This window comes from Juglans microcarpa x Juglans regia, chromosome 7D, assembly GCF_004785595.1.
Source record: "Juglans microcarpa x Juglans regia isolate MS1-56 chromosome 7D, Jm3101_v1.0, whole genome shotgun sequence".
Taxonomy (NCBI): Eukaryota; Viridiplantae; Streptophyta; class Magnoliopsida; order Fagales; family Juglandaceae; genus Juglans; species Juglans microcarpa x Juglans regia.
In genome coordinates this window covers 6,473,219-6,493,797 of record NC_054606.1, presented here as the reverse complement: position 1 = coordinate 6,493,797, position 20,579 = coordinate 6,473,219, and the positions used below count along the sequence as shown (strand labels likewise).

At 35.2% G+C, this 20,579-nt stretch overlaps 4 protein-coding genes across 7 annotated transcripts; 1 reads left to right on the top strand and 3 right to left on the bottom strand.

Annotated features, from left to right (window-relative positions):
- Positions 1-3,829: 3,829 nt before the first annotated feature.
- LOC121238937 lies at positions 3,830-17,310 on the bottom strand. 4 transcript variants are annotated; one of them, XM_041136039.1, is made up of 9 exons: positions 17,232-17,310; positions 13,632-13,787; positions 9,298-9,390; positions 6,009-6,293; positions 5,673-5,917; positions 5,355-5,564; positions 5,106-5,198; positions 4,934-5,029; positions 3,830-4,351 (listed from the first exon to the last, which is right to left on the bottom strand). In XM_041136039.1, exons 4-9 carry the CDS (start codon positions 6,265-6,267, stop codon positions 3,992-3,994), a joined length of 1,263 nt encoding a protein of 420 aa, XP_040991973.1. In that variant the 5' UTR covers positions 6,268-6,293; positions 9,298-9,390; positions 13,632-13,787; positions 17,232-17,310; the 3' UTR covers positions 3,830-3,991. The 4 variants fall into 4 exon arrangements, with proteins under 4 accessions (XP_040991973.1, XP_040991974.1, XP_040991972.1 ...); XM_041136040.1 differs by lacking the exons at positions 9,298-9,390; positions 13,632-13,787; positions 17,232-17,310 and adding exons at positions 7,368-7,375; positions 7,654-8,040 and having other exon boundaries at positions 6,009-6,280; XM_041136038.1 differs by lacking the exons at positions 9,298-9,390; positions 13,632-13,787; positions 17,232-17,310 and adding an exon at positions 7,656-8,040.
- On the bottom strand, positions 9,527-11,142 carry LOC121239505. Its single transcript, XM_041136761.1, has 4 exons — positions 11,006-11,142; positions 10,706-10,853; positions 10,531-10,618; positions 9,527-10,447 (listed from the first exon to the last, which is right to left on the bottom strand). The coding sequence occupies exons 2-4, from the start codon at positions 10,762-10,764 to the stop codon at positions 9,527-9,529; spliced, it is 1,068 nt and encodes a 355-aa protein (XP_040992695.1). The 5' UTR covers positions 10,765-10,853; positions 11,006-11,142.
- LOC121239504 lies at positions 11,864-13,285 on the bottom strand. The gene has a single exon (XM_041136760.1). It carries the CDS (start codon positions 13,283-13,285, stop codon positions 11,864-11,866), a length of 1,422 nt encoding a protein of 473 aa, XP_040992694.1.
- On the top strand, positions 16,076-19,826 carry LOC121239503 (GDSL esterase/lipase At5g45670-like). Its single transcript, XM_041136759.1, has 3 exons — positions 16,076-16,299; positions 19,508-19,583; positions 19,734-19,826. The coding sequence occupies exons 1-3, from the start codon at positions 16,076-16,078 to the stop codon at positions 19,824-19,826; spliced, it is 393 nt and encodes a 130-aa protein (XP_040992693.1).
- The last annotated feature ends 753 nt before the right edge of the window (positions 19,827-20,579 follow it).

Sequence of the window (20,579 nt, the reverse complement as noted above, 5' to 3'; positions counted from 1 at the left end):
CCATCCAAAAGAGTTGAAATAACTAGATTTTTTTTTTTTTTATATAACAAAAACTGTAAAAAGTCAAACTACAATGATGTTATTATGTTAGGGATACAGTAGATGATGCTTTTGGTGACATACCTCGATTGGCATTGCACTGTGAGCCGAGCACTAACGTTGTGAAGCATGTTTCAGCTTGTATTGGAAGCTTTTGTCAGTGAAATTATTATTGGAACCTTGATATTATATTCTGTGGTTTCTAGCGTGATGTACCAAAGTGGTCAGACCGTCTTTTTCTTTTAGGCAAAATTCGTTACAAGTGGGGGTGGGTTGAGATATGACGATTTTTGGCACTATGAGAATGTTTCCTATTGTTGGAGAGGATTTGGCTCTTTTTGTTAGTTCAAATACACGACTTGAGTTCGCAGTGAATAAACCTCTAATGTTTCAATCGAAATTCACCACGAAAACATAGAGGATGAAGTGAATAATGGGTGAGAGTTGGCATCTATAACACAAAGTATACACTCACGAATTATTCATGATTAGATTTACGCTCAACAATTAGTTAAGAGTAGCAAATTGTAGGTGCAATAGCGAAAGTGATTGTAAAAGTGGAAGAATCGACCTTTTCATGAACTACTTGCTCTTTTGTTTTGTAGATCATAAGTCGGTCTACAACAATAACTAAATAAGAAATTAGTAGAGCTTATGTAACACTATGTTTGGATAGTGAAACGAGATAAAATGATTTTAGATAAAAGTTACAAATTAAATAAAATATTATTAGAAGATTATTTTTTAATATTATTATTATTTTTGAATTTTAAAAAGTTGAATTATTTATTATATTTTATGTAGAAATTTAAAAAAGTTATAATGATTAGATGAAATGAAACCGTTTTTTGTATCCAAACATGACCTAAGTCAAGCCAAACTTTATATTAGTTATACTATTTTATAATCGATTATAATTTTATGTTTACGAACAATCTATTTAATAAATAAATCAAATATAACTCAGAGATTGAATATTAAGATGAATCTCAACAAACTCATTTAAGGGTGTGCAATCAGTCGGGTTTTCTTTCGGTCCGATCCATAACTTGGAAATCTAGGTGAATCTGGATAGTTATCCGCTTGGATTAAAACCAGACGGGTAAGATGAAATCGGATCGGGTATGGATCCGGTTACATATCCGGTTATGTAGCCGGTTATTCGTAACCAGGTCTTATTTAAAAAAATAAAAAATAATTTTTTTCAAATCTCAAAATAAAAATAATATACAAAAATTATATTCTAATAATATTTTAACTTTTATAATATTTTTATATCTCTCCTCTCTCAAAAATCTATAAAACTAATTATTTCAAATTATTTATTCACAAATTATTTCATTACTATTAACAAATCATTTCATCTCATTTTACTATCCAAACCAAGTAATCTCAGCTCAACATTCAAAACTAAGACTTATGAGAAAGGTTTTGCTAAAAATTCACAGCACAACATAAATTTAGTGCAAAATTTACGTTGTCCTATAAATTTTTCATGAAACTAAGAGACTTTCGTTAACGTATATTTAAAGATGAATTTCATTAAAACTCCCGAAGCCATCGAGAAAAACTCTATATGATTGTTTGGAACTGAAAAAAATGAATAAAAGGAAAATCAAACATTAATGTTGTATTTTTTGGAGAGTAAATTAAATCAAACACTAATATTACTTATTATCGCAAATCTGTAACTTTTAGTCTCATTTGATATTGTTACGATATATTATTATTTATTTTATTTTTTGTAAATTGATGTTTTGCATTGTGATGTAAACAACAATATAATATGTAGTATCACTACAACATATACTAGTTTTTGTCAAGAGGAACTATGGTCAGAAAAATTATATCCACAGTGACAAAAAGTTTTTTCTCACCAAATTGATCCGTGGCAGCTTGGTGGCATATAACTGGTGAAGTAAGGCCATTTTTCCACCAAAAGTTGAATTCATGACAAAAACTTATCTTTCTCCACGACATTAATGGCGAAAAAACAATCCCTAATTTCGTGACAAATAGTACTAGACCTACTCTTAGGATCGTGAGAAATGAGTAAATTTCTCGTGAAATTCAATGGTGGATAATTGTTTTACCCATGACCATGTTCATGAAAAATACTTGCATTCCTTTTTTTTTCCCAAGAAAAATAGTCATGCAATTATAGATTTTGCATGTCCAGTGTTTATGAGAAATAACCATTTCCTACCAAATGCATAATCAAAACTAAACTAATTACATGATCAGATTTCATGGCAAAAGACCAATTTTGGAATAAGCACAAAAACATAATTGTCAGACCAGCTTTTTGTTATAACCAAATCTCATGAATGAAGCCTAATTTACACGGAGTGATTGGCATGACAAATAAAAAAAAAAAAAAAAAAGGCAAGCAAAACCTGCACATCATCCACCAATTTTCCTTTCCTTAAAAACACCAATTTTTAATAGAAACCTGCTTATTGAAACTACAAATTACCAACCATTAGAAGAATATCATAGCTTTAAGACTAACTCAAATATACAATAAATTAATGGCCATTCACTTCATAAAACCAACATACAGTACCTGAATAACTTCAACAAAAATATCAAAAATATAAATTCTATATATCATAATACTTTTACACATTTTTCAACTGGATTAATTAGTTAATCAAGGCCTGCTGATTTACAATATATGTTTGCAAATAGGGGAGTACAGGAGGTAAGCCAACTACATCAATAATGTTCATAACAAAATCCAGCTACATGTACACATTTTTCTTGTTCTAGACACATTACTGCAATAACATGTGTGCTCCAATTCAACTCCATTCATAGTTGGTTGCAAAGCTTCTAAATCCACAAATATGAAGTGCTCATAGTTACCTGAAAATATCATTTGCTGATCTATATTAGCCATTAGAAAACATTTCTTACCTAGCTACTAGGACATATGCTTTGCAAATCATATTTAGGAAGATTATATAAACAAGCTGTTTTGTGGTTTACAACCTCTATTTAATAGCCATTGAACAAGATTTGCCCAGACTTCAAACAATAACTCATTCTAAAAATTTTGATCATAAAACATTTATACAACACCATATCTTTTCCAGCCATAAATACCCCACCATTTTTCAGATTCATAAACAGCCACATCTTACTGTTTTTACATACTTGCTACCCTATATATTTATTTACTTTATTTCCCCAAGCCCTATAATTCATGAGTTGTGCAATCTGATAATGGAACATACCTCAGATTTATTCCTAGCCTTATCCATTTTGACTGCATCTATCTAGACTTGGCACCATCAATTTTTTTATCTCCACATACTCCAACCACTATTTGATATATTTTTATATTTATACATATATAACCAAATTGTAAAAAACATTATCACCTTCCATGTGCAAACAAAGATGTACTATGATAACTCATGAACTAAGTTAATTGGGAATAATTAGAATCTTAGCAAATAACTAAAGAATACTTACCCTTGTGCAAGGAATACAGCAAATATATATCTGCAGGAATATCTTATGAACTCGATCTGGTGCCCTGGTCTAGAACCTGTATAGAATAAAAAGATTAATGTTATTTTAGTATTAAGAGTAGAAATAACCAATACACAAAGTCTACAAACCAACTTGGAACAAAGTATAAGATAATCACCCCTTGATGATAACTAGAAGTCTTCTGAAACAATAAAATTCTTTCGTAAATATATATATATATATATATGCAACCAACCCAGAGTCAAATCTCACACACTTCCTCACGCTCTAGACAAAAGTTTTAAAAACAACATATCTTCTCTGCCACTTGTTCTAACATACCCTACCACAAAATATTTCCACTAAGCCCCATCAAAATATTTCCCCCTACAAACTGCTAGTGCCTTTGGATTGATACAATCCACAAAAAATGCCCACAAAAAATTCTGTTGTACCCAAATTCAACAGATGCCTAAGCATCTTGCTGAGTCTCTCTATGAGACTCAGTATTTCCTTCCAACTCAGACATCCTGAAGTTCATCCCTTTCTCACACTCAGAAAATTCTCTCCTCAATCCGGCCATATCACTCATTATTTGGTCTAGTTTACTCTTGTACATTTCTGCACAAGTCTTGTTTCGTTCATTCTCTTCAGCCAGATGCACAAATGCCTTGCTCTTCTTCATTGAGGGAGAGGGGTCGGGAATGACCATGTGCCCCATCCCCTGGGCGTACCCAGATCTAAATCCTAAAACATCTTTGAAAACAGCTGCAGCCGCTTCATCAACGTCCTCCTCAGGGTCTTTTTCGTTCAATTTCTCCACCATTAGATTCTGAATATGATATGAAAGAAAGTCATACTTTAGTTAAATACAGTAAATCATATTCAAAATGAGAGCTTTTCCTCAAGCAAAATACACTATGAATTAATACTTCTAAGTATAATGAATATGGTATGAAAGAAAATCATATAGTCCTTAGAAGATTGAAGCAAACTTCAATCTCATTTAATTTCTCCACCATTAGATTCTGAATATGATATTAAATAATATCATACTTTTGTTTCATGCAGGAAATCATATTGTAATCCATATGATATGTATGTATATGATATGATATGTATAATGATATAGTCCAGCAAGATTGATCAGAAAATGAATATGATATGTATAATGAATATGGTATGAAAGAAAATCAGTCCTAATATAATTGAATCAAACTACAATCTCTACCATATTTCTCCACCATTAAATTCTAAATATGATATGAAAGAAAATCAGACATAAAATTAATACAGTAAAACATATTTAGAAAATCATACACTACCTAAATTTACATGAAATTAATGAAATACGTATAAGGAATATGGTATGAAGACTATCACAGTCCAGCAAAAATTGAATCATCAATCTCACATAATTGTTTTCAGTTGTTGCGTTGATAAATTTCCCCTTCAGCCTCGACCAATGTGTTTCTTTATAAAAAGCGACCATATTTGGTGTCGTCTCCCGCTGTCACACATTGTTAGTAGTTAGGCTCAAACAACACAATTTTAGTACTTATATTATACATCAGAAATGACCATACCTTCTCTTCCAAAATCCTAACAAAGGATTTCCTTCCGCCTGTATGTTTCACCTTCAGTTTTGAACGATTCGTACTGTTTCTTCGGGACTTCTCCTGAATTATTTTTTTTAATTCATCAAGTCTCATTTATTCACTTTACTTAAATGGAAAAGGCATCAAACTAATATTAAAGAGCATTCAACACATAGATAGAAAGCCAAAAATAAAGGCAAAGCCATAAAGTACGAATTAACACTAATATTTACATACCTTGAATGTTCCGCTAGCCCACCTTTCACATTGTGATTGCCAAACTGCTTTGTCCACCATTTCTGTCCCACCACGTAGGGCATCCTCATGCGAAGCATATTTTAAATATACTTTGTGCAATTCATAGTGATAGTGATTGTACTTATCGGAAAGATACGTTATCACCATTTCTTTATGGTTGTCTTTTGTCCAGTCCAATACAAAGTCCGCCTGCAAGTTGAAAATATAAAGAGTACATATTCTCATCAAACACACAACTGACTTTCAGTTTTATAAACTACTACATGGGAAATTCCAGCATATATAATAAAGTCTTACCCTAACACGATCAATTAGCTCTTGCTTCTCCTCCTCAGGTACACAACTCCAACTTGCATGCCTCATGTCGGCATATACTTTAACGATCCAAGTCACTCGACCCGTAAAGATTGAGGCATGCTCGCACGATGGACCTCTATGACCATCCTTTATAACCAATGGAATCTTACCCACCTTTCGGAGGCGGTCAAATTGTGTACCCCGTGCAGGCCCTCGGCCTCGTTTCTTAATGGGTGGAACTAAATCTTGAAAAACAAGGGGCCAATTTGAATTACTATACTAGTATAACATTTTGAAGCAATTATGTATAACCAATCGTACTAATGGCTGCCATACCTGTACTAATATTCCCCTCCCCACCTTGTGCTACATCCATGGACTCCAGTACAGGTTCAGCTACTACAGCTTGAGTCGATTCATTTGAAAATGTGGCAGCTGCTGTAGCTTGAGTTGATTCACAAGAAAATGTGGCCTCCTCGTCATGTAGATTCCTTCTTGGAGGCAATCCTTGTGCATCTTTCCAGCTACGTGCAGAAGATTCTGCTCTTGAGTGTCCACCTCGCCCCCTCCTACTCCCTTTTACAGATTGCCACATCCCTCCCTTTAATGGACTTCAAACAACTTTTGAACATGCAACCACCAAAGTAATCAATATCAAACTTGTTTCGAAAACATTTTATACCAAAAATATAACTGGCAGTGCCCACTATGTATTGATCCATTTGTTACCTAGACCTTACCATACATTATATTCTATACTTACGTATAAGTTAGGACAAATTCATTGATATGCAAACTTAGTAAAACAGTGTCTAAATGGTGTGACCACAACTCCATGAAGCCCAAAATAGAGTATATGTGACAGGAAAAATAAATATACAGCATTTGATTTCCTCGGCATGTGTAACAACAATCAGAATTTTACACATGTGGAATGGTTTCTTTTAAACTTACCTAAACAAGCCTTTGAATGATAACAAGACAAAAACTAAATTATAAGACGCCATGTAACTGAGACAGCTTGCATAGTGGTTACTTTTATTATGAATCTGGTTTTCCCACAACTTCACAAGACTTATCACATATAGAGTTTAAACTACATTTAATTTTGAGTGTGCAAACCTCTACTTAAGTCTATGCATAATCATTAAAACATGTGAGAAAGGTACAATTTTACATTCTTCCCCCATCTACACAGATCATTCATTTTGTGACTAAATATAGATTATGCATGCTGCCTAGTTGTCTCTTTGATGTAATTAATCTTGTCTTCAACTTTATTAAAATTTTATGCCCAAACTCTTCAAACCTAAAGGCTCAAATTCGACTTTTCAGACTGTACAATCGTAGTGTACAGTCATTGACTGTATTTAATAGCTTCAAAAATAGCCAAGAACCTCTACTAAAATATCAGAATTTAGGAAAACATTTGGAAGACAAGGCTCTAATTAAGCAACATGCAAGACTTTAGAAGCCTATATACTTTTACTCATTTTATAACACGTCTCTTTAGGGTATCCTCTTACATTTTTTACAAATGGTTTTCCCACCCACTGAAACATATGTGTTATGTCTCACTTTTTTAAATAAGCAACACATTTCTAGCAAGTAAAAATCAACCAAGCAACACATTTCCCAGCCTCAAATAAAAGGCTCTAATTAAGCAACATGCAAGACTTTAGAAGCCTATATACTTTTAGTCATTTTATAACATGTCTCTTTAGGGTATCCTCTTACATTTTTTACAAATGGTTTTCTCACCCACCGAAACATATGTGTTATGTCTCACTTTTTTAAATAAGCAACACATTTCTAGCAAGTAAAAATCAACCAAGCAACACATTTCCCAGCCTCAAATAACAAAAAAGGGTTATTCACAGAAAAGCTTTGTAGAAGAGTGTGTAAAACAACACATATAAGTTGGATCAAAATGCTGCCAGAAATAAGTTGGAGAATGACTCCTGGCAGAAGGAAAAAATATACCTGGTCAACTCTTTGTAGTGTGGCACTAAAGGAGAAACTTGAGCCCCAAAACCAAGGATGTTATCCTGCCGCAGACAGCTTCAGTGGAAGGGAAAATAGAAGAGAGAAGGTCTTTACCAAGCTCTTAGAATCAAGAAGAGAACCAGGGAAGCAGCTCAACAACTCTCTCGTTTGTTTTCAGACTACATGTGGTTATAATTTCCTCTTGTATTGTAGCCAAAACGCCAGCTGTCCAATATGATAAGTGACTTGTTGAGGGCTGACTGCTGGAAATGACCCCTGGCGCCATTTGATATTGCAAAATCTTTTGTTATCCCGCCTTTTCATTTTAACTCCCACCTGATCTTCACATGATAGTCAATAAAACTGATTTTTCACTCAAATTCTACAACACAGCAGATGTAATCTCTGTTGTACTCCAAGTTGTTAAAAAAAAAAATTTCTGCTTGTGGGCACTTCTAATTGGTATTTGACTCTGGTGCCTGAATATTTATTTTTATTGATTTTAAATTGAGAGAAAGACCAAAGTGCCTACAGCTTTGTATTTAGTTCTTACAAATACAATGTAATTTATATATTATACTACTTATTAATTTTTTTGGTTTTCATTTCATGCCCACAACTTTGTATTTAGTTCTTGCAAATATAAAACCTCATATTTTGCTGCCCACAATAACCCATCTACTCATCAGGAAAGCTTTAATTATATGTAACTTTGTTAAAAAAATAGACTTTTTAGCAATGTTGTTAATTGGAAGATCCTAAGAAGGGTTGTAGTTAATATATGTTAATTGCCTGCATTGCTCTCCAGGAATTATGTCATCCCTCCCCCTGTTATCCATTACTGCTTCTCATCATCATAATTCTATTAATCTGACTTTCAGTTACACGATTCAATCTCATCACCAATCTTTTACATTGATCCCAGTGAACAAAATACAACACAGTAGTGAACTATTCACCCCCTAGCTGGAAAATCAAACTACTCCATCATTCAAGTCCAACAAATGGAATGCCTCGACCCTGGATGTAAGTGTTCCACAATGTTAGCTGTGAGAAACCACTCCATCTGCACACAATATTAAAACCTCATCAGTAACTATTTACTCCCTTTACCTCTATATATGTTTTCTTTTGATTGTTAAGTACTACAAAATTTTTATTAACATTTGTATCTCTTCATCCCTATCATGTATATATTGTTATAGGCACACATACATATCCGTAAGCAAATATCTTACTCGATGAAGATACTTCAGTGATAATGCATGGTGATTTTGTTAGTGGAATCTTGAATATGCTCAACCTATACCTACCAACTGCATATATAATATATATATAAATACCGTATATATTTAAATATCTAAATCTGTAAATCATGATTTGGCTACAATACTTATCTCTTTCTACCAGTACTCAAAGTTTTTGAGATAGTATTCAATAAGTTAAACTAGAATATGATGGGTATGTAGCATTATTGCAACCCTACGATCCCATGATCCCCTTGCAACCCAAAACAGGGTGTCAACCTCAATCCTGTATGGTTAACCTATTATCCCAACCTCAACAAACAAGGAATCTGATTTCTATGTACAGAATGCTAAGCAATTATATTGACTGCATGTCATTTCCGATATAATACCTTATGAACCAGCATCTCTTACTCCAATATGGGTTGTGCCTACACTTACATGTCACCCACATTCCTCTACTCTGAAAATTTAGCATGTGCCGTCTGCGAAGAACACAGACACAACATAAGCTATTAGTATAGCTTATGAAAAGACATTTATTGTGTGATTTAAACAACTTAAGTCTTAATATGGGTTGTGAAATGGAAATCATTAATTAAATTCATATAATTTTCAACTCTATATATCTCTATGGTTGATTATAAATGCAGCCAATGAGTAGATAAAAAAAACTCCAAAACAATGCAGCCAAGTAATGACTGCATTATAAATTTCAACGAAATTAACATATTGAATGGGTTGTGAAATACCTTCATCATCATCCGTCTCCTCATGTAGATGATGGTCAGACTCATCACCGGAGATACCATTGTCATCGCCAAGTGTGTCATCATCAATAAATACATCATCATCAACAGGTTGGGAAGGGTCTCGACGTGATATGATTAATGGATCAATGGGCAAATGCTCTTCATCGTCTCGATGCAATGGATCAAGCATGCCTGATTCACTCTCTACGATAGGGGGATAATTATTGACATTAGTTTGACCATCATCTTCTGCTTCACCAGTAGAAGATTCGTCATCATCATCCTCCTCCTCAACAGTAGTCATCGAGTGAATGTTGTAAACATTCCTATTTGTAATCTTATGTACGACTTGCCAACTTCCCCCCAATGTCAAATCCGTGAGATAAAACACTTGTAGTGCTTGGCATGCTAAGGCGAAAGGCTCATCTTTATACCATTGCCTAGCAGTATTCACTAACGTTAAATGGTCCCTGACACGTATCCCCCTTCTCGGGTCGCTAATGTCATACCAAGCACAACTAAACAAGTATACCTTACGCCAACCCATGTACTGTAATTCTATAATATCATTCAACACACCGTAAAAGTCAACAGGGGATCCCCGATGCTCGCCATGAACCACCACTCCGCTGTTTTGGGTGCGGCGACGCCTTTCACGCTCTTTCGTATGAAAGCGAACTCCGTTCATTATGCATCCGGCATATGATGCGACCCGCGGATCTGGACCACATGCTAATGCATATATGTCATCGGTGATCTCACCTGGTCTAATTGCACGCAACTCTCGAATCTACCATACAAAAAATAACACAGTTATATAGTTGCTCTTTAAACAAGGGATACTATATATACTGCACTGATTTCGTATCTTACGCGTGATCTGAACCATGCTGGGAATTGACTTTGGTGCCTACGAAGGATGTTATTCTGGTCCTCTTCTACCATCTTGTTATAGTGCTCCCTGCATATATGTTTGAAAGCATTACCCAAAGGCTAATAAGATGGTACAACCATCAATAAAGTAAATATATCTAAATGGTGTACTTACTCTATGTATTGCGTAACCTCCGTGCAATTATTAAGTACATACCATCGGGCCTTGGCCATTAGTGAGTCTGCTAATTTGTGATTAATTGATGTCCCCAACGGTCGTACCTTTTGTGAGAAAACAGACAATCTTGGCTCATTTCCCAACCCTAGACAACCAAGTACCACGTCATTGTTGCGCTCCTCTCGGTTAAATCTCGTCTCAATATCATGAAGATACATAGAGCAAAACGTTAGGCACTCGAGATGAATATATGCCTCAGCAATTGAGCCTTCTGGACGGGCTTTGTTGCGGACGTACCGTTTGAACTTCCCTAGATACCTTTCAAAAGGGTACATCCATCTGTACTGCACTGGTCCTGCCAGCAATGCCTCCTCTGGCAAATGAATTGCAAGATGCACCATGATATCAAAAAATGCAGGAGGAAATATCATTTCTAGTTTACAGAGAATGATGGGGATATTTGCTTGAAGCTGATGCAACACTGCTAAGTTTAATGTTCGTGAACATAATTCTTTGAAGAACCCGCTTAACTCTATTAAGGCTTGACGCACATCCGGCCGTAGGAACCCACCAATCACAACCGGCAGGAGTGCTTGCATAAAGATATGACAATCATGGCTCTTCATACCATTAATTTTTCCATCACTGACATTGACACACCTGGCTATGTTTGAGGCAAAACCATCCGGGAATTTCACTTCTGACAACCATGCACAAAACTTCCTTCGCTCATGCAAATTTAACATGTAGCATGCAAGACTCATAGAAATACGATCACCATTATGTTGTAAATGCAATTCTTTCCTTAGTCCAAGATTTGCCAAATCCCTACGCGCATTGGCAGAGTCCTTAGTTTTTCCTTCAATATTCAACAATGTTCCCAAGACGTTATCACAGATGTTTTCTCAATATGCATGACGTCCAAGTTATGTCTCAATCCCAAGTCTAACCAGTAGGGAAGCTCAAAAAATATAGATTTTTTTGTCCAATTTAATTGATTGGGTGTTCGTTTCCTCTTCACTGAAGATTTACCAAACTGCACATGTGAGACCACATTTAATTGCTCTAGCAAAGCATCTTTCGCAACCCTTGTTGGTTGTAGTTGGTGCTCCTCGGACCCATTAAAAGCATTCTTTTTCCGTCTCCAACTGTGATTTAGTGCCAACCACCGCCGATGACCCATATAACAATGTTTGCGCCCATAAACCAACCAAAGAGAATCTGTTTCAACTGTACATGCTGGCATGCCATCTTGCCTTTTGTGCTCCACCCAGAAAGATTGGCGTATGCGGGAAAGTCATTGATAGTCCAAAGTAACGTTGCATGCAATCTAAAGATTTGCCCAGTGTATGCATCATAAGTTTGAATACCCTCTTCCCATAACTCTTTCAACTCATCGACAAGAGGACGCAAATACACATCAATATCATTTCCTGGTGCCTTTGGGCCAGGGATTAGCAATGACAACATGGTGTATGGATCTTTCATGCATAACCAAGGGGGCAAGTTGTAAGGTACAAGTAGTACAGGCCATATGCTATATGGTTTGCTCATGTTATTGAATGGGTTAAACCCATCACTCGCTAGGCCAAGTCTAACATTGCGAGGATCTTGGGAAAACCAACCATGTTTGTTATCAAATTCTTTCCATACACGAGAATCTGCTGGATGTCGCATGCAGGTCAGATCTTGAACATGTTCTTCTAAATGCCATCTCATGGCCTGGGCTGTTTTCTTTGACATAAATAGCTTCTGCAAGCGGGGCTTCAAAGGAAAATATCGGAGAACTTTTTGGGGTATCCTTTGATGGTTACTTGTGCTTGTAATCCACCTAGATGCATTACATTTTGGACATTCATTGAACTCGGCATTTTCTTTCCAAAACAATGCACAATCATTTGGGCAAGCATGTATCTTTTTGTAACTAAATCCCAAGCCACGCTCCAAGCGACGAGCATCGTTAAATGAGTCAGGAAAAAGGGCATCGGGAAATGCAGCTTGCAAAAGCTTTATAACCATGTCAAAAGACTTCACTGTCCAACCACCAAGTGTCTTGATGTGAAGCAATTTGACTATAAATGAGAGCTTCGAGAACTTTGCACATGAAGGATAAAGTGGTCGTCGTGCGTCAGCTACCAACTCCTCGAAATTAAGGTTTGTTGAAGTATTAGAGGTGGGTGGTTCATCATTTATGTTTGCATTTCCTTGATTTGTAGCTGAATTATCCATGAACGACCCAACCCGAATGTCATCTAACATATCATCGACATCATCGATGTAGTCATTGTAAGCCGATGCATCATCACCTTCTTCGTCTGAAAATGTAGCATCTAGGAAACGATCATCTTCCCCATGAAATATCCATTCCGTATAAGTTGGATCAATCCCTATGATGAACAAATGATTTTCGACTAGGCTAAGAGTGTGGAAAGCTCTATTTCGGCATCTCTTACATGGACATCTAATACGATCAGATCCAGGTGAATGGGCTTGAGCCATAGCCATGAATTGTCTAACACCTTCACCATAATGGTTGGAATGCAATCTATCTTCGATATGCATCCAAGCCTTATCCATCTTATGCAGGTCACCAAATAGTAGGAAAGAGATTGTTAGTGTGGTGAAATTGGGTGTGCAATGAGTAGGTAATATTAAAAAAACAGCATTTTAGATTCTTACTTTGAATCAAGCGTTGAGTCTCAAGTTAGTACTGAACTAAATATATTACGATTATAAACTCAGACTAACCATGGGATTCGTGTACAGGTTCTCAGTAGCCTAGTTAAAACAGTGTATTTTGATGACAAAGGCCAATTTGTGAAATTAAAACTGAGGGTACTTATTCAAAAGGAGGCATGCATATATAATAATCAATGTTGGAATATGATTGCGAAATTTGTAAAGAACTAAGAGGGAAAATTACCTTTACTAAATAGGCAATGATCTGCAATAGATTACTTGAAATAAGTTTCTCCTTCCCCCTATTGACAACTTGGCCGAAATTCGAGACTTTTTACTCTATTCAGCAACTATGATCCAAACCATATGAAGGGTCGTAGCTCTAAGTGCCGCTTACCACCTATTCAATGAGGAAAGTTTGATGAGAAAATTTTATGTAAATTATTATAGAGAGAGTGAGAGAGAGAGAGAGAGAGAGAGAGCATGATAAATGACCCTATAAACTTCATACAAACACTATCGGACACATCGTAGTATCTAAGAGACTACCAGAAAATCACAGCTCTAGTCTTCATATATATATAAACTTGATGACAGCCCCATGTAAACAGGAAGTAAACATAAATAACAAATGCACCAAAGCAAAAATCAACTAGATCGTGTATATATATATATATAAATATATATGAGATCATCACAAATAACACGAGTTAAGAAGCGAAATTTCACATACATTTATTGGGCTGGTTTTCCTACAGCAAATCAAAAAGGGATATATTAGCTTCGAGACTAAATGTGTAATGTATATCCAAAACATCAGAACAATCCAAGACTAAATATGTGAAGTATATCCGAAACATCAGCCATCTTCAGACTAATGTTAAAGAGCATTAACCACTAGATGCATTATATAGAAGATTAATGTTAGAATAAATTCCCTATGCATCGTTAAATCGTATACATGGCTCTGTTTTTGGTGGGGAAAAGGGCATTTCTGAAAATTCTGCATATATATATTTGTTGATGGCTATGATGTTTAGGAAATTCATTATTACACATGTCAGATGAATGACTACAGCATGCCACTAATTTGGAACACAAGATTAAGAATCGCATTGGGCACAATCCGAGCTGTTGAATGAGTTAAACAATACATATGCTATTGGAAGACTTCTATTTTTTTTGTCAATAAGAGTAGAAATAACAATTAGTACCTGTAAAATTGCTAAACTATGTGTATATTTCAGGTAAGACAACTGCACAGATGGTTATTTTAGAACAAATTATGTTTGTTGGATGATTCATACCAATCACCATGTAGTTCTTTTTCCTTTTTCAGTCACCAACAATACATTACAGTATGACTAGTTGGAATGAATTTAGATTCATTCCAGTATATAATTGTTGTTTTTCCAGGTTTGCTTCATTTTGCATAGTGGTGTGAATCTACACAAGCTTGTTTAGGTTTATAAGGGCACTAAACTCTATGTAATGACCCAACTCAAACTTCAAATGGCAAAATGAAGCCAATGTCATAACATTTAAACAGAAAGATTGACATGATCATGATGTAATGTCTAAAATTATAACTAAATAAAAGAAAGATTGACATGACCATGATCGATACTACTCATCAATTTGTAAAAACCACAAAACATTTTATTTTTCCTTAAATAAAAAATTCCAATCTAATTAAGTATTTCCGGTGTCAGTAAATATTTTTTGTTCTTTTTTTTCTTTTTTTTTTTGTTGCTCACACATACAAAAGATTTTTTTTTCTTCAATTCCTTTTTATATCTCTCTCTTATCAGCCTCTTATTGTTTAAAGAAAACAAAATATTGAAGTTGATCAGTAGCATATATGGAGAAAAATTAAGTTAATAAAATACTGATGCAAATCATGTCACATATAAATAATTTGAACAAAAGTAAATAGTCTCAAGAGACATGCCAATTAAGTGATGAACTCGATCTCAAGTGTTTTGACATGTTATAGTCTCAAGAGACATCCTAATTATCAGATATTTCCATTACAGCTTTGAAAAATGAAGAAAAGGGTATAAAATATCTAGGGATAAATAAAGTGATGAACCAGTTCAATATTAAAACTGCTGCACCTTCTAATAGCAGCAAAAACTCACCAAAATAATCTACCTAGCTACATCTTACTAATTATAGAAGACTAAATGAAAACCGACACTTTTATACCATTTCTTGTTCTTCTTACAAATCACATATTTATATGTGATTGCATATAGCTAGATAGATGGCCCTTGTTGCATGATTATGGGGTACCGAGAAGACCTTTTGCTATTAAATCACTTTAAACACAGTAACAAATTTCAAAATCCCAATCCCATAGTGTAATCAGTGCAAACCCACATGCAAGGGCTCAAAGAGCAAAGAGAGGTACTATGTCAGCGTCATCATTTGCCATACAGTTCCACATTACATCCACACGAAGTTAAATTATCTATCTAACTCCCTCAACTGTAAAAGCAAAACCATGGTCAAACCTTCTCCTTAAACAATTTGTCTCTCTCCCCTCCACTGTATATACTTCCATATACCTAGCTTTTAAATTACTCCTCACAAACATACACATAATAAACATCTAATTGGGTACTACGATTCTTTCTAGTTCTGACCAAGTTTTTTGTTTTATTTTGTTTTCTACAGCTTGTTTCAATGGCGAGGGAGCTTAAGAAAATGGGTGTGAAGTGTGTGCTGGTTTTTGTGTTGAATATATGGTGCAAGCTGGCAGGAGCAGAGCCTCAAGTACCTTGCTACTTCATATTTGGGGACTCCTTGGTGGATAATGGCAATAACAACCAACTCCAATCATTGGCTAAAGTGAACTACAGGCCTTATGGGATTTTCATACGTTTGATCATAGTTGACATGTTAATGATGTAACGTTTTTACAAATTATAACTAAATAAAAGAAAGATTGACATGATCATGATCAAAACAAGTGTCACCAATTTGTAAAAACCGCAAAACATTTAATTTTTCCTTAAATAAAAAAATCCAATCTAATTAAGTATTTCGGGTTGAAGTAAATTTTTTTTTGTTGTGTTATTATATTTTTTTTTTTTTTGCTTACAGAAATGGTTTGCTTTTTTTTTTTTTTTTCCTTCTTATATCTTATTGTTGATCAGTAGCATATATCTTATTGAAACTGTTTCAATAAAACAAAAATAAGGTAGTTGGTCAGTAGCATATATGAAGAAAATTAAGTTCTACTAATACTGATGCAAATCATGGCACATATAAATAATCACCCCAAAAGTAAATAGTACATACTTTTGATTATTCAAATTAATTAATTCTATATTGTGATCAATTAACTTCAACAAAGTTTTTAAAGGTTAAAGATTTTAGAAGTCTTTATCGTATAAATTGACCTCAATTGTCTTCTGGATGGAACTGGAAAAGGGTACACAAATCCTAGTCCACAGTTTTTAATTCTCAGTGGGTCAGAAAATGTATCTACCAATTTTTTCTATCGCTGTCTTAGTTAAGAAGTTAGTAACATCAGTAACACATGATGCACAGACTCATGTTGGGGAAAACAAAGACAAACGGGCTAATGGTGGTTTGGAATAAAGCATCGATCTTCTTTATTTTTTGAAGATGATGAGGTCTTTCAATGAAGAAAATCTCTACCATTAGATTACAGTGACACGAGGCCTATATACCAACCAGCAAGTGACAGTCCCCTTTATACCCAACAAACATCAATATGATATAACGTTAACACAGAACAGCATCATCGAGATACACTAAGGATTCATGAGTTTTAAAAACGTTATATTGAACACCATGAATGGGAATTCCTTACCTGACTTAATACATGTCGGCAGAAGCAAGGTGGCCAGACCCAATTACCCATAGAGACTGGTTACAAGGGGCAATCTTTGGCTACTGCTAAGGGAAGGGAGTCTCCTGAAATGAGTAAAGAAATTACCCATAGAAGATATTAGAAGATGAGCTACGCATAGAAGATACTAGAAGAAATTACCCTAAAATGAGTTACCCATAGAAGATATTAGAAGATGAGTAAAGCATATCGTTCAATTGCGCCTGAGATTTACAGATTTAATGAAACAGGGAGGGAAGAAATTAAGTTGAGTGGTATACACGAAGTCGGCGTTGGAACCTCCAGACGAGTCTTCTAGGGTTGATTGAGGGTGGAGGCTGGCCGTCGGGCAGGAAGTAATCTCATGGATGCCCACGCTGGCCGTTGGAAGCTCCAGAGATCTCTGCTCGTTGGAAGTTCCAGCGGAGTCTTCTGGGGTTGATTGGGGCGGACGCTAGTAGTGGGATAGGAACTCCACTCGTGGACGCCAACGCTGGCCGTTCGAAGCTCTAGAGATCGATCTCTTATATCCTCAGCCCTAATTCCCTCAGCCCTAATTTCCTCAACCCATTAGTTTAACAGAAATGGTTTCCACGAAAAAATAAAAGGCTGAGATTGGGAGGGAAGCAAGGCTCATTTGTTTGGTTCTCCCCGCGGAAAAGTGACAAAAGAGAATTCTCACAGACATTTTTCGTGAGATGGGTCTAACTTTTACAGCCAGGAAATTTGTCGGCACATTTTATTGCGGCGACAAGAATTCGTTGCAAAAAATCCTTTTTTCCACAAATTATAACTCGTCGCTCAGTAAGTCGCTGCAACAGGTGTTTTCATTTTCCACGCACAATGTTAGTGTGATAATGGAACTATTTCCCACCATGGTTTGCCTTGGAAAAAAAGTTTGTGAGAAAAGGCAATATATGTTGTAGTGTATGCATGTATTGTGTGTGTTGATGTATTATTATTTATTTTGTATAAAAAAAATAAAAAACATAAAGGCCTATAAAATAAAGTCTTTTGAATTGTTAAAAAGATTTTTTTTAAAAAAAAAACCTTTTAAAATATATATTTTTTTAAATATGGGTATTAAACATGATATCCAAATTTTTTAAAAAAATACTATAAAAACATTTTTAAAAATTTTAAAAATTCTTTTTTAAAAAATAAAAAAGGTAATAAACCTGGATATCCGGGTTTACATCCAGTTAGTGTCCGGATTTTTTTTTCGAGCTTATCCGGGTGGATAACCGCCCGGTAACATGAATACGATTATGGCCAGATATTTGGATCCTGTTCTATACCCCTAAACTTATTTATAGGGCTTGTTAACGTCAAAAAATGCACAGTCCATAAGGGAAGAGAGATTCATTCCTAGGATGCGCTAAGATGGGCTGGGCCTTGATCGGTGCTGTGTAGAGCTCTCGGCAGTAGTCCAGTGTGGTTGTACGGTGTTGGTTTATACATTCACGGCGATGAACAGTATTTAAATGCAGAAAATAAAGAGAGATGAACACACAGATTTACATGGTTCGACACTAGGTCTACATTCAAGGAGGTTCAGGGAGGAAAGATTCCACTATAATAAGCTTATTTATAGTCTCTCATAGCCTCTCATTTCTTAATGTACTATAGAAGTAGTAGATCTATTTGCTGAAGAAGAAATTCCATTTGGAGCTCTCAAGTTGAAGAAGAAGTCGAGAGAGAACCTAGAAGTCGGAAGTAGTCCAAGTCCAAGTCCCTAGCCAAAAGTCCGCAATCCGTAGGTTTCTTTTGCCTTTTATCTGACCTTTTGCCTGCGTGCCCTTCATTTGCTCTAAGTCACTTCCATATTTTTCTCTCCTGACAACTTACACCTTATACCTTATTTTCTCTTATTTTATATCAAATCCCCAATTTTCTTCTCCTGACATTACCTTCTCATGCCTCCTAACACTTCCATACCTTAATCTATTTTTGTCCCCTCTCATTCTCTCATCTTTTGTCTTCTAGTGAGTCCCCCAATTAGTTAGGCTTAGAAAATTCCTTTGGGTCGGGGGAAAAACCCCCTCACAGTTACCCCGCCACTATCGAACATGTCCTATGGAAAATTTTCAGCATGCTTTCCATCCGCCTCTCCTCAATTTTCCTTTTGTTCTTATTTCCTTAGTCGCATTTTCCTTTCGCTCCTATTTTTTTAGCCATCTTTCCTTAGCTTTCCCTTTCATTTGCTCCCTCCTGCATTGTCAGAGTGTTAGTTTTTGTTTGTGAAGATTCATTTATAGAGATTTCATTGATGAAGATTCTGCAGATGAAGATTTTGTTGGTGGAGATTCTACTAGGGGAGATTCCGTTCTTCAGGTAGCCGAGGGCACTCCTCCGTGAGAGGGATAGAGTAGCATTAGGCATTACACTCATTCATGTCACCTCGCGAGGAGGTAAGTTGCTGATGGCGATTCCATTGATGTAGATTTTGTTGATGATGTCTATGTATTTCTCTTCATTATTCAGGCGGTCCATAGACTCAGCTCGCTCTCCGTTGGGGAGAGGTCGGAAGTTGGAATGCCTCATGCCAAACCGCTTCTTTCTCTCCCAATGAGGTAATTCAGACAACAATGTGGGTGGTTCACTCCTTCACCACGGTGGGGTTGGGGTAAGTTATTATCGCAAATCTGTAGGTTTTAGTCTCTTTTGATATTGTTATGATGTATTATTATTTATTTTGTTCCTCGTAATTTAATGTTTTGCATTGTAATGTAAAAAATAATGTAATATGTTGTATGCATATATTTTATGTGTTGATGTATTGTTATTTATTTTGTATAAAAAAATAAAAAAACATAAAGGCCTATAAAAAAAAAGTCTTCTGAATTGTTAAAAGATTTAAAAAAAAAACCTTTTAAAAAGCATTTATAAAATATATTTTTTTAAAAAAAATATGGACACTAAAACATGATATCTGATTTAAAAAAAAATACTATAAAAACATTTTAAAAAGTCTTTTTTAAAAAAATAAAAAAAGGTAGTATCGTTCGGATTTACATCCGGTGGGCGGGTATCGTCCATAATTTTTTTGAGACTTATCTGGACGGATAACTGCTCGGTTTTTAAAACTCGAATCCAGTTATGGTTAGATATTCGGATCCAAATCCCGTTCTACACCCCTAAACTTATTTATAGCGCTAATAGTATCTTTACATTTAAAGATAATATAGTACATGTAGGTGACTTGCAAGCCTACAATCCAAACCAAGTAAACGACGGTTAAGAAGGTATGTTTCCCTCTCTTATTACTGCAAATATGCTAAATATGTTGTCAACCTAACATACATCCTAATTAATAAAATAAATAGCGTG

What these genes read in the sequence shown, in the direction of transcription:
- LOC121239504 (XM_041136760.1), bottom strand. Translation starts at nt 13,285, where the DNA reads ATGGATAAGGCTTGGATGCATATCGAAGATAGATTGCATTCCAACCAT.
- LOC121238937 (XM_041136039.1), bottom strand. Translation starts at nt 6,267, where the DNA reads ATGTGGCAATCTGTAAAAGGGAGTAGGAGGGGGCGAGGTGGACACTCA. An exon ending in TTAGGATTTTGGAAGAGAAG is followed by an intron (nt 5,030 to 5,105) that starts GTATGGTCATTT and finishes AATGTGTGACAG; the next exon opens with CGGGAGACGACACCAAATAT. An exon ending in CAACAACTGAAAACAATTAT is followed by an intron (nt 4,352 to 4,933) that starts GTGAGATTGATG and finishes TATCATATTCAG; the next exon opens with AATCTAATGGTGGAGAAATT.
- LOC121239503 (XM_041136759.1), top strand. Translation starts at nt 16,076, where the DNA reads ATGGCGAGGGAGCTTAAGAAAATGGGTGTGAAGTGTGTGCTGGTTTTT. An exon ending in ATAGTTGACATGTTAATGAT is followed by an intron (nt 16,300 to 19,507) that starts GTAACGTTTTTA and finishes ATTCATTTATAG; the next exon opens with AGATTTCATTGATGAAGATT. An exon ending in GGGGAGATTCCGTTCTTCAG is followed by an intron (nt 19,584 to 19,733) that starts GTAGCCGAGGGC and finishes TTCATTATTCAG; the next exon opens with GCGGTCCATAGACTCAGCTC.
- LOC121239505 (XM_041136761.1), bottom strand. Translation starts at nt 10,764, where the DNA reads ATGGCCAAGGCCCGATGGTATGTACTTAATAATTGCACGGAGGTTACG. An exon ending in GAGGTTACGCAATACATAGA is followed by an intron (nt 10,619 to 10,705) that starts GTAAGTACACCA and finishes ACATATATGCAG; the next exon opens with GGAGCACTATAACAAGATGG. An exon ending in CAGCATGGTTCAGATCACGC is followed by an intron (nt 10,448 to 10,530) that starts GTAAGATACGAA and finishes TTTGTATGGTAG; the next exon opens with ATTCGAGAGTTGCGTGCAAT.